This window comes from Cebidichthys violaceus, unplaced genomic scaffold (assembly GCF_023349555.1).
Source record: "Cebidichthys violaceus isolate CVI_PGR_0920_01 unplaced genomic scaffold, fCebVio1.0.p SCAF_8, whole genome shotgun sequence".
In the NCBI taxonomy this organism is placed as follows: Eukaryota; Metazoa; Chordata; class Actinopteri; order Perciformes; family Stichaeidae; genus Cebidichthys; species Cebidichthys violaceus.
Window position 1 is genome coordinate 15496470 of NW_027176964.1, and position 12013 is coordinate 15508482.

The 12013-nt window shown below is 41.6% G+C and overlaps 2 protein-coding genes across 4 annotated transcripts; both read left to right on the plus strand.

Moving 5' to 3' along the window:
* The first annotated feature begins 2805 nt into the window (after positions 1–2805).
* Positions 2806–4845, plus strand: LOC137865927 (regulator of G-protein signaling 21-like). Its single transcript, XM_068701511.1, has 5 exons — positions 2806–3287; positions 3363–3431; positions 3518–3579; positions 3672–3838; positions 4138–4845. The coding sequence occupies exons 1-5, from the start codon at positions 3238–3240 to the stop codon at positions 4429–4431; spliced, it is 642 nt and encodes a 213-aa protein (XP_068557612.1). The 5' UTR covers positions 2806–3237; the 3' UTR covers positions 4432–4845.
* A 1495-nt stretch (positions 4846–6340) lies between these two features.
* Positions 6341–11867, plus strand: ro60 (Ro60, Y RNA binding protein). 3 transcript variants are annotated; one of them, XM_068701509.1, is made up of 9 exons: positions 6341–6411; positions 7065–7657; positions 7947–8167; positions 8307–8453; positions 8544–8681; positions 8805–8921; positions 9169–9285; positions 9484–9630; positions 10080–11867. In XM_068701509.1, the coding sequence occupies exons 2-9, from the start codon at positions 7072–7074 to the stop codon at positions 10230–10232; spliced, it is 1626 nt and encodes a 541-aa protein (XP_068557610.1). In that variant the 5' UTR covers positions 6341–6411; positions 7065–7071; the 3' UTR covers positions 10233–11867. The 3 variants fall into 3 exon arrangements, with proteins under 3 accessions (XP_068557610.1, XP_068557609.1, XP_068557611.1); XM_068701508.1 differs by lacking the exon at positions 6341–6411 and adding an exon at positions 6412–6489; XM_068701510.1 differs by lacking the exon at positions 6341–6411 and adding an exon at positions 6684–6747.
* The last annotated feature ends 146 nt before the right edge of the window (positions 11868–12013 follow it).

Sequence of the window (12013 nt, forward strand, 5' to 3'; positions counted from 1 at the left end):
TCAGTGACGTGGGGTCGCAAGTGCTTTAGTGGTAACTTTAAAGGGAGTATTCTAGTAATATTTCACTCATCATACATTACAGCATAGGCCTCAATACTGAGGTAAGTAAGTAAGATTTATTTCTAAAGCGCTTTTCACAGACATTAGTCACAAAGTGCTGAACAGGAGTAGAATTACAAGCATAAATAACACAAAGTGACCATATAAGGGCCAAAAGTTTACATTTAAAAAGACACAAAAAACAGAAAGTACACATTTAAAACATGGCTTAAAAGCAGGCATGAGTTTTAAACAAACGGCAGCCTAAACAGGTGAGCTTTGAGCCGATTTTGGAATTAATTCACGGAATCAGCACAACGTGGGGCTGCAGGAGGAGCGTTCCACAGCCAACAGGTCGTGAGTTGCCGACCAGATAGAGGAGGTTGTTACTGATCTGTTCTAGCTGCTGCTGATGTCGATCTGTCAGATCCAACTCGATTAAATGTGGGTCCAGTGTTCGCATGATTTCCCTGTTGATGGTGTTGGAGCAGGCTCACTGCTGTCGACATAAGTGTTATCACGCCGACTGTATTCGGCGCCGCATGACACCATTCGGTGGATTTATTTTACTCACATTCAAAGTATGAATTATAATAACTTTGCAGGTCACTATTGGATGCATGTATGAAGCAGGTCTTCTGCTCTCGCGGCTACTTTCCGTTCGACACAGCCCAGCCGGGTCCTGCAAACCACATGCATCAAGTCCCTGTGCAAGTGAAGAGGTTCAGGTTCAATGTCATCTAAACCGTTTTTTTTTTTTTTTTGCTTGGATGGTCTTTGTAGTTTCTCTTTCACGATGACGTTCTGTTCAACGGTGCATGTTCACATTCCATTTACCGCAAAGTACACATTCAGTCACTGATTGTGAATTAAAAGAACAGTCCCTACTCGTGATGACTGGATAAATGTGTCCTAACAAAGTGACAGGTGAAATTGGTGCCAGAAAAAAAAGAAAGAGGAAGTCATTGTTACTTTCAGATTCTGACGCAGAGCTGTGGCTTATTGTTGCTTGACGGTCAAAGCTGCAGGGTTTTTTGGGGTATTTTGAGCTTGTGACTAACACGTGTTTAGCCCTGCTGGTGATATACTGTAGCTGCTGGGATAACGATGTTGCTCTTTCGGTTCACCACTTTTAGGTCAAGATTGAAATAGACACCACTAAATGATTTCCCATGAAACGTTGTACAGACATTCATTTTGACCAGACAATGTGTCCTGATGACTTTTCCTCTAGTGCCCCTCTCGCAGATTGACATTATGTAACAAGTTTTTAAATGTTCTGTTGAAATCTGACACAAACATTCATTCCACCCTCATGAGGAATTTTCCTCCAGCATTCATCTGTTCCTGAACTTTGTTTTATTTAATCCAAATACCATCAAAAGTATTGACAATCCCATCGGTCTCAGCTGTACTTAGCTTAGTTTAGCGTGATAACACACTAAACTAAGGTGGTGAACAAGGTCAACTTTACCTGTATAGCATCAGCATGTTAGCATTGTCATTGTGAGCATCGTAGCATTCTGCCAGCATTTAGCTCAAAGCAGCGTTGTGCTAAAATAAAAAGTCTCAGAGCTGCTAGCTGTATAACTGTTTTCTTGTTTCTCTTTATGTATTATTAAATACAGTGATTACTTCCCAAAGGATTCAAAGAAATCTAAATATTTGTCTATTATCGCCCACTCCCATCTCATCCGCCAACAAAAAACTCATATAATGTCTAATACATAAAATAAATATTTGAAATCTGCAGATTTGCAAACTGTGAAATCTCAATGTGCAATGTGACCTCCAAATCTTAGTGTCTAAAGTTCCCTAATGAATTTCTAATCCTACAAATTATCGAGTCCATTTTGTAAAAAATCATTAATAATCTTCCATTTTTCTGTCTGTGTTGCAGTTGCTCTCCTCCAATTTTTGGTTATCTGCTTAAGTGCTGCTCTTTAAATTTTAAAGAGGTACTTCTCAGAAGTAATTGCACTGGCTCTCAAATAGAGTGTGCACTGATGATATCCATAATTTACAGGCGGCAACCTCAGGTTGTGAAAAGTGAAGCCGGAGCGAATGCTGAAGTGACTTAAACTTGCATTCTTCCTAATAGCCAGCAGGAGGTGATTCCTCTCGTCGCACAAAGAAGTCGTGTTGTATATAATGAGAAAATGACTCTACTTCTCACTTGATTTATTACCTCAGTAAACATGGTAAACATGAGTTGATGGTCTCAATCACCAGTTTCAAATCTTCTTCAATACAGCACAACGGTTTTTTCCGTAAATGATCCATCCATTGATGAATAGACAACAAAGCAGGGTTCGCTTTAAGCGGGATTAACTTGTGATTGACAGGTCACTACCAGGGCGTTGTCCAGTCTGGAAGTTAGCCGTGTTTTTGTCTTACAACTTTAACCCTTTGACAGTGTTTTTTTCAGTTCATGAAAGATTATTATAATATTTTGGCTGCCTAAAAACGATTAGTGCGGAAAGCCAAAACTGCGAATTCAAGGTGAAAACCCAAGGCCTGTTAAATGATGGCAGGGACTTTGGTCTTAAGCTATGGGTGACACATGCGCAGTGTAACTGGAGGGTTACACTTTTTTTTTTTTTTGCAAAACTGACAAAATCTTCAAGGGAAAAAAAAAAAGATGTTCATTTTAATATAACGTCATGAATCGACAGCATTTTAAAGAAGCTTAAATAAAAAAAATTTAAAAATAAAAGTCAAAACATAAAGAAGCAGCAGTGATAATGGAGGGGAGGTAATCCAGGAGCCGTGAAAGAAGAAAGACACACAAAAGGAACTCTGACTAAAAATAGCAGAGACTTGAACGGTGAGCTAAATCTAGGAGAGACTATGTCACGCATTTGGAGAATGTGACGGATGTGTTGTGATACACAGCATACTTCTGTTCTATAATTAAACTTTAAGGAAGAGTGCAAGCTTTGACGCACTGAAAGTATTCTTCTAATTTCGTAACAATCGGGCAGTATGTCAACAGAGGTTAAGGGTAGCAAGACAAAGAGCGCATGTGGTTCAGGGAGAAACTCTAGCTTTGACAGTCAGTAAGAAGAGGCAGTTGGGAACCAGCGGCGAGGTTGGAAATCTCACTTGAATCTAAAGAAAACTGAGGATTCACGCACACTGAGACATATACTGTCAAATAGTCAGTCACAGAGAAGGAAGTGCAACTCAAATTCAACAATGAACGGGCTCTCTAAGACGTCTCTGGACCTCCGGGACACAAAGAGAATGTGAGTAAAGCCAGGCTTATTCTAAAGGCTATTGGGTAAGTCAGACTTTCTCAATACTGTTATCCTCTCTTGTAGACATAACGCATGGAAATCCAGAATATATAACTTCATCCAGAGTCCATTACTGAGGGGGGAAATAAAAAGGTGATGTTTAAATTTAATCATACTACATATATAATATTGTTTCATTAAAAATGTTCACAAAAACCTTACTTTTCCTCCATCTGCAGACAAGAAACAAATGAAACATGCCTGCTGGGAGAATCTCTTGAGACACTCATTTCCCAGAAATGTAATTTTCATTCTCTTTCAAGCAACACAAAACTAATACCACGGTTGGTTTCTGTTCTCTTTATAATGGCATTATGTTCCCTCATGTTTAAGGTGGACGAATAGCATTTTGGGACTTTTTGAAATCAGAGTTTTGTGAGGAAAATCTGGACTTCTGGCTCGCCTGTCAAGAGTTCAAAACCTCAGACCGTCCGGAGGAGCTAACGCGGAGAGCAGCAAGTATTTATGAAGAGTTCATCGGTCCTGAGTCTCCCAGACAGGTGAAAAATATGAGCAAAATATGCTCAGACCCAAATATACGCATATAAGGAAAACACAATTTAATTTACGTATAAATATTCAGTGTGTATATTGCAAAAGTGACAAGAATTGCAATTTCAAGTCCAAAACAAGCTGACCGTAATCATTTACTGTAAACCACTTCAACATAGTTACTTTCCGACTATAGTAATGACGCAGGTGGCTGCGCACACTGTGCAATATTGTACTGCACCATGCATTGCAACATTGAAACAGCAATAACAGCAGTTATTTGAACTGTTATTTTTCATCTTTCCAGGTAAACTTAGATTTCTACACAAGAGAGATCATCAGACAGAGTCTTCAGCAACCAAGTCCATCATGTTTTGTTGTGGCACAAAGGAAAATCTTCAGCCTGATGGAGAACTGCTCCTTCCCACGCTTCACTCAATCCGAGCAATACAAAGTCCTGCTTTCTGCAGCAGCTGCTGAGCAGAGGGGCCTTCCGAGGCACAGAAAGGCCTTGAAGATAAGGAGCACCGGAGATCTAATGCAGCACGATTCCAAACCAATCAGCCTGCAGCGTGAGCTGTATCTCTGGCACAAGGACTGACGCCATGCATGTTGATGGCGTTAAGGGGAGAGACGGGCTCAGGAACTGCTTTTGAGAGAAACTGTGCAGGCACTTCCCCTCCCTTTAAAACGTTACCTCAACAACACGACGTCTGACTAGACTGAAAGCAGCGGCAGTGCGATTGACACGACACAGTGCAGGCGGTGCCACCTCCTGCACCAAATGTCACACTGTGTTTTAACCTTTCGGGGCTCTTTGCTGAGACACACGAAGTCTAGAATGTAAATATTTCTGGAGTGCAAGACCGTTGTGTATTTTGTGATTTTGTATTTAAACAATATTTAATAAAATGTGCATGAATTTGCCATGTATGCATCATGAGTCAATGTAAGATTTCATTTTTGGTAAATTCATACAAATTGTGCAACTTTTTTATTTATTTATAAAGTGAGCAAAAAAATCGACCTGTGTTTTCATTAAAAATGTGTCCTGGTGTCCTTACAGTTGATGTGCTACTGCCACCCAGTGGTGACTGGGAAAACTGCCATACGTACATAATAATACCGTTGAGCTATTGGTCTCAACATTTGCAGCAAATAGGTTATAGCTTTTGTGATTTCAATTTTGGTTTGTTTGAAAACACATGGCTGAAATAAGCTCCAGTAAGTCTGTTAACGGAAAAGAGTTTCAACATTCTGTCAGTCGTCCATTAAAAAGCAATGTCTTGTGGTAAAGAGAATAAGAACACTAACAGTGATTCTAAAGGGGGCAAGTCCCCCTGAAAGCTTTTTTGAAATTCCTGATCTCAATTTGGGACATTAGAGGAATGTATGCAAACTGCTGTCCCTTTTGTTTTTATAGCATTTCAAGCCCTTGCAGCCTCTCACACTCACTCATTTACCAGGTGGCGTCAGTTCAGTCCCTGAGAGTTCAGGGCTCAAGGCCTCAGGGGGACCTTGGGATTGTGCGGCTTCCCCTTTCTAACCACTTGTAACGCTGTTTCGTGTTCATCATGGAAGACATTCGCTACAAATGGTTCCATGCGACTACACAAACAAATATTTACTCGCAAAGTGCTCGACTGCACTAAGATAGACCTTTATAGTATCATACAGACGTTAAAGGCAGGGTTGGTAATCTTCTTCAACAATATGTTTGATATTTTTGTGGAAATTCTCATCACATCCTGACAGCAATCAATGAATCAAGATTACAAACCCCAGCGTTAACAACTTAAAGGTCACATTGTATTTGAGATCAAATGTACCTCTGTCTGGTCTAGGAAATGGTAGATGTGTTCATTTGATTGTGAAGTCTTATATTTATTTTACAACACACACAAACACACACACACACACACACACACACACACACACACACACACACACACACACACACACACACTCATTTATTTCAAGCAGCCATAATCTCTTAATGTAAATCTCCAACTGCACAATACTGACTTAACAGTGCAATAATTTTGTAATTATTTGACTTTATTCTGGCTTTAATACTGCATGTTTTTATTGTGTACATATAAACTATTATTCCTATTTATTTATTTACTCGTCTTGCAATTTTACACACATAATCACAGATCCCATTTTTAAGCATTGCTATTTGCACTCTTGTTATATATTGTACTAGTATAAGTACATATTTGTTAATCATATTTGTCCAAATGTATTGTCGTTATATTGTTGTATAATGCACAGACATTTACATACTTATTTCATATATATATATATTTTATTATAATTTCTTTATGTTTAATATGTGTACTACCGGAGATAGGGAATAAGTTCGTACGCTTGCAGTTCATATTTATAGTCTTCACCTTAAAGGAAGGCGCCTCACTCACGTGTGAGCGTTACTACAGACGGAGTTCACGTCGTCATTTGATGGGAGGGTGTAGGGAATTGGAATTTGACAGGAGGAACGCGACCGAGAAAAAGACAGGACTCTGTATCCCAGCATGCATCGCGGCAGCACAATCTAGACCTGATCGTCTCAATGACGGTAAGAGGGGAGGCCCGTTTACATCTAACGTTAGCCACTTCAACAACGTCTCCATTGTTGCACTTAGGCTGTATTGTGGTACGTTCGTGTGCATGTCATGCATTTGTTTACCGATATGTTTTTGATATATTGTCAGTAAAGCCAACACTACTTAGTTGAGGCTGCCGTAGCTAGGTAACCAGCTGCCCATCCCAGACAAGCTGCTCCCAGTTAGACTCAGTGAGCTAACCTTAGAATATAACATGTTTTAAAATGGGCTAACTGGCTGTTAACTTTGACCTGCGCAGGCTGCCCGCCTCTGCTAGCATAACTTAAGTTATAGCGAGCCTGAACCGGGTAACTATAGCTGACTGAATGTCGACAAGCTACGTTATATAACAGTGAGGGTTTACTAGCGTCCTCAATTATCAGCTCAGTGTGTGTCTTGCATCTGTCGAATGTGTATCATCATTGTCCTGTAATCGGCTTTGACTTATTTTAGTCAACACACTGAGGGCAATGATGTTGTAAGCGAAGCTAACGTTGTCTCGTGAACTGATGTCATTTAGAAAAGTGCACAAGTTTCATGGTGCTTTAACCTCACACCAGAATGTGAAAAATGAAATAAAATAATAAATCCTCTCATCTCTCCTATGTTTTCTGGCCTTATCCAGTGTTACAATGGAGCCATCGGGAAGTACGACAATATCTTCATCGGGCAACCTCACCCTGAACGCAACAGCTGGTGGCTGTCCATGGGAGGTCAGCGACAGAGCCAGGCTACGCCGCTTCCTCTGTTACGGCTCGGAGGGAGACGTGTACACCGCTAGAGAAGAGGGTCGCGTCGGCACGGGGAGCGCCGCGGGCCTGCTGTCCCTGCTGCAGGAGGGCCGAGGTGCCGAGGTGGTGGAGGAGATAAAAAGGTTCTCTGAGGACGACCGCGCTGTCGGACTCGAGCCCTCTCTTTTGGCCTTGGCTTTGTGCTCCCAGCACTCGGAGCTGAAGACCAGACAGGCGGCGTTCAAAGCCCTGAAGGGAGTCTGTCGGGACCCTGCCAGCCTATTTTCTTTCATCCAGAAAAAGAAGGAGTTGAAAGAGGGTATGAAGTGTGGTATTTGGGGGCGAGCCCTGAGGAAAGCGGTGTCTGACTGGTACAACGAGCAAGATGCCATGAGTCTGGCTGCGGCTGTGACCAAATGTAACCAGAGAGAGGGATGGTCGCATCAGGATCTGTTTAGGCTTTCTCACACTAAACCTGCTAATGAAGGCGAGTTTACTCAGACCCACATTATATACAACGATGAAGTAAATATGCTGTGTAGGGTCTTTAAATCATTGTTGAAGATTGTCTTCTCATGATTACCAATTTATTTTCATATTTTTGTGACTACTGGATCAGAAAACAATAACAAAGACACTAAAAGTTACAATTAAATGATTGACTGTTCAAAGAAATCAAACCCAAACCAGCGTCCCTACTGCTTTAACTTACCTGAACCTGTACATTTATAAGGAAGTAAGTAAGACCGCAATGGTGATACCTTTTGTGTTTTCAGCAATTGCCTTGATCAGCAAATATGTCACAAAAGGATGGAAAGAAGTCCAGCTCACGTACTCCGACAAAGAGAACTCAGAAGAGGTTGTCGACGTGCTTTCGTACCTTGAAGTGGTGGAAAAGGTCAAGCACAGTTGCGACGAAACGGAGGTCATCAACTTAATAGAGGAGCACAAACTGGAGAGGGAACAGCTGCTGACAGACCACCTGAAGTCCAAACGGGTGAGTGGGCTGCTTCCGTGCTGGTGGGGGAGCTCTGCCTTCCAACACTTGAGAATTGCATTTAGAACGTTCATTTACAAATACATTATTTTTCTAATCGTTGCAACTGAAAGGGGTCGTTTGTGTTTGTTCTCTGGAGGTATGGAGAGCTCTGTTGAAGGAAATGCCTCTCCAATCGGTGCTGAAGATCTTGGGTAAGATGACGTCAAACAAAATCCTTGAACCAGGAAGTTCAGAAACGCAAGCCGTATGCGAAAGAATACAGAGCGAGGCGGCGCTGACGAAGGTAGGGTCTCGCTAATTGATTAACATTTGGGTCTTTATGTAAACTTGAAGTCCGCGCTCAAATACTTAATGCTTGCCTTGAAATCCCCAGGCAAAGATCCACCCGTTCAACCTGCTCTTGTCTTCTGAAAACTACAAAAGAGGCCAAGGCTACCAGGGAAAAACGAAATGGGAACCAGACAGCAGCATCCTCAAAGCAATGGACTCTGCCTTTTACAAGAGTTTTATGGTAGGTTCCTTTTTATATATTCTCAGCATCTCACAGATGGTCAAAGGAGACCCAAGCAACGCCGTTAATTAACACTTAACCTCTGGAACTTTTTTTTTTTTTCCGTGCGGTTCCATCCTCCAGAATGTGGAGCCGGTGGGTAAACGCTTCGTGGTGGCGGTGGACGTGAGCACGTCGCTGAGCAGCGTCGTCCCAGGGACGTCGGTCAGCACCGCTGTCGCCGCTGCAGCTATCGCCATGGTGAGACGATATTAGAGCTCGATATCTAGGCTGTGCACAGCGTTGTCCCAGTTGGAACAGCTGTTGTCTGTAAGCAGGGCTTGGGCCACCCCCCCCCCCCCCACCCCCCCGTCTTTCAGGGAAGCCTGGGCGATCGCACTTCCGTAGTGCGATCATCTTAGTCCGCAGGCCTTTGTCTATGTACTGCATGTGAATTTGTGTGACTAGGTATTTTTATAATAATTCGCCTTTTCTGTGTCTGGCACAGGTTTTTGCGCGGACAGAAGCAGACTGCCATGTGCTGGCCTACTCTGAAGGGGCTTTGGTTCCGTGCTCTGTCACTGCCGACATGACTCTCGCACAAGTGACATTTGAGCTGGTCAAGGTACGTCACGGCACCGACGAATAAGAAATGATTCATACGGTTATCGGTAACCTTACGACCGTCTGTGACTACAGACTACGCGATGTTACAAATGTGTCTACGGTAGCAAAAACGAGCATTGTGTGCGTATTCACTTTACTGAACACGTCTTACTCTTGAGCTCTGCGTCTGACCTTCCCACCGTCCTGTATGTTCCAGATCCCGGGTGGGAGCACAGACTGCACCCTTCCCGTCACGTGGGCCACAGAGAATGGGAAAGCTGTAGATGTGTTCATCATTCTGATCAACAACCCGCTGTGGGCCTTCACTGCCAGCCCAGTGGAGTCTCTAAAGAAGCATAGACAAGTACATTCATTTATTGTTTTTGGGGTTTTTTTTAATGGAGAAATCTGTCGATGAAATCAACTAATTGATTAGTCGACAGAAAAAAATTTTGAAAAAAGGCTTACACAAAAATGTATGTGAAATTTGATGGGCACAGACCTAATGAGGCAAATGGGATGAGGTTCCTTTTCACATTTATATCAATGCTGATGTTCCGGGGCTTTCTTGAGAATCAACCGATTTCCCTGTAAATACTAAGACAGTTACTGAAACAGTAACTGTCCCTTTGACATGTCGTCTTTATCTTAATAAGAAAAGTGTAACATCTTGAGCCCAAACTTGGCTTTCATCCGCAACAGAAGAATGAAGGGACGATGTTTCAGTGAATAACGGCAAACATTACACATGCTTTCCCCAAAAACAATGACCAGAAACGGAAACATTGATTGTTTTGTGTGTTTTCTCAACAGAAATCAGGAGCCAATTCCAAGTTGGTGACGTGTGGGCTGACTTCCATCGGCCATGCCATTGCAGACACGGAGGACAGAGGTTTGATGAGCATCTGTGGCTTCGATCTTGGAGCTTTGCGTGTCATTCGTAGCCTCGCCCTTGATCTGATCTGATTCACGTATTCGTTCCGTCTCCCAGTCGTGCCGCTGGAGCGCAAAAAGAAGGCACGCAGTGTACCAGCATGGCTCGCTTAGCATGTAGAGTGCCCTAAAACAGCACTAACCCAAATAATGTTTCACATTCACATTCACAATCCCAATTTCCCTTTTTCTATCGTGTAACTTATGAGTCAATTGACAAAGTTTCCAGCTGGCTGGACAACACTGGATATGTTATGTGCGTATATATTTTTTTTCTTTCTGAAATTTGAAGAGGAAGTGATGAAACATGATATGTCATCTCATATCGTGACGTCAAGAGTTTAAGTGCAAACAGCACCGTATGTGACGTGCTTTGATGAACTTCCACTCACAGCAAGATGTTGGCAGATTTAATAGGAGGAACAATGTAAGAGTCAGAATGTTGGAGGCTTGGTACAACCGTAGGTTTATTTTATGGGGATTTTCTGTTGGTTCTTATCTATGGTAGGATGATTTTAGCAGGTTGGATGTAATGGTAGAGGCATTTTAAATTTCAAAGCCTGTCACTCGTTCCTATGTAGCATTATTATAAAGGATGAACAGACATACTGTAAAATAGAGGAGTTGAAACAAAGTCAAATCACTGCAATGTATTCTGTTGACTTTGCAAAAAAAGTGATTAGATTCATTTGGTCAGAAAAATGTTTTTAATGGTAATATTCTTGTCTAGAAATCCATTTACACAACTCTTGCCGTTAGCCTTGCTACAGTTTTTGGTTGTATTTACATTTCATTTTCCACTTTTTTTGTTTTAAAACTGAGTTGTCTGTTCTGCCCTTTGTCGAATGTATCCTATAAAAGAATATCCTTGGTGCTCTTAAATGTGATGATCCACTTTTGAAAGGGATTATTTCAATGTTCCTTTGTGGAAACAATAATGCCAATGTTTGGGTCTTTAAAGTCCATTCACTGTAATTTTGAGAAAGACATATTTTAGTCTGAATTCTATGCATCAAAATGTTGATTTCACTGTATCGTTCTCTCCAGAGAGGACCGCGTTGTTTAACAACCGTTTACCGAGACTGAATATTTCCCTCGATTTTATGTAATAATGTTCGTTATGCAAAAACTAACAGATAAACTGCTACCTTCCCGGGAATAAAATACAATGAATGTACTTTTGTAAAACGTGAAATCACGCTGTTTATGTCTTCAAAGACTGAATAAACACACTGTTTGCAGTTAGGGACTAATTCATTTTGGAGAATTCCAAGCAAACCACCACAGCGGCGCTTCTTGTTTTAGGCGACACTAATTGCTCTAATTGCTGACGACATTCACTCATTAATTCTGGTGCAAACTACTGTTAATAAAGAGGAATACATTCCTGACCATGTTACTGTGAAGAATGTGTGTCCACACATACCGACGCTGTTCTTTTCAATGATAAGACAATGTCCACTGTTTGGTCAAAATGCTATAAAGCTAAAATATATTTGTATTGTTTGATTGAAGTCTGGCACAAGCGATAGTTATTTATCAAGTATGGTAGATCACAGTTTCACCACCATGACTAACTTCTGTTCCATTATATTGTCTGTTGCATCCGTTGTGCTTAACATGTAAGTACCTGAATGTAGTGGCAATGTAAACACCTAATAAACAATTAGCTGCTCTTCAAATACTGTAGTTTTTCTGTCTTTTGTGGTTGGTTATATCACCGACTGTGACCGATAGTGTCCATACTGTGGAAGTATCATTGAGCAAGGCACTGGGACTCTACCAGTACTGTTTTCCAGTGTCAACAAACCATC

Excerpts from the sequence above, each read along its gene's own strand:
- LOC137865927 (XM_068701511.1), top strand. The coding sequence starts at position 3,238 with ATGAACGGGCTCTCTAAGACGTCTCTGGACCTCCGGGACACAAAGAGA. Across the intron at positions 3,580-3,671 it reads GACACTCATTTCCCAGAAAT|GTGGACGAATAGCATTTTGG; the intron begins GTAATTTTCATT and ends CTCATGTTTAAG. Across the intron at positions 3,839-4,137 it reads GTCCTGAGTCTCCCAGACAG|GTAAACTTAGATTTCTACAC; the intron begins GTGAAAAATATG and ends TCATCTTTCCAG.
- ro60 (XM_068701509.1), top strand. The coding sequence starts at position 7,072 with ATGGAGCCATCGGGAAGTACGACAATATCTTCATCGGGCAACCTCACC. Across the intron at positions 9,286-9,483 it reads TGACATTTGAGCTGGTCAAG|ATCCCGGGTGGGAGCACAGA; the intron begins GTACGTCACGGC and ends TGTATGTTCCAG. Across the intron at positions 9,631-10,079 it reads CTCTAAAGAAGCATAGACAA|AAATCAGGAGCCAATTCCAA; the intron begins GTACATTCATTT and ends TTTTCTCAACAG.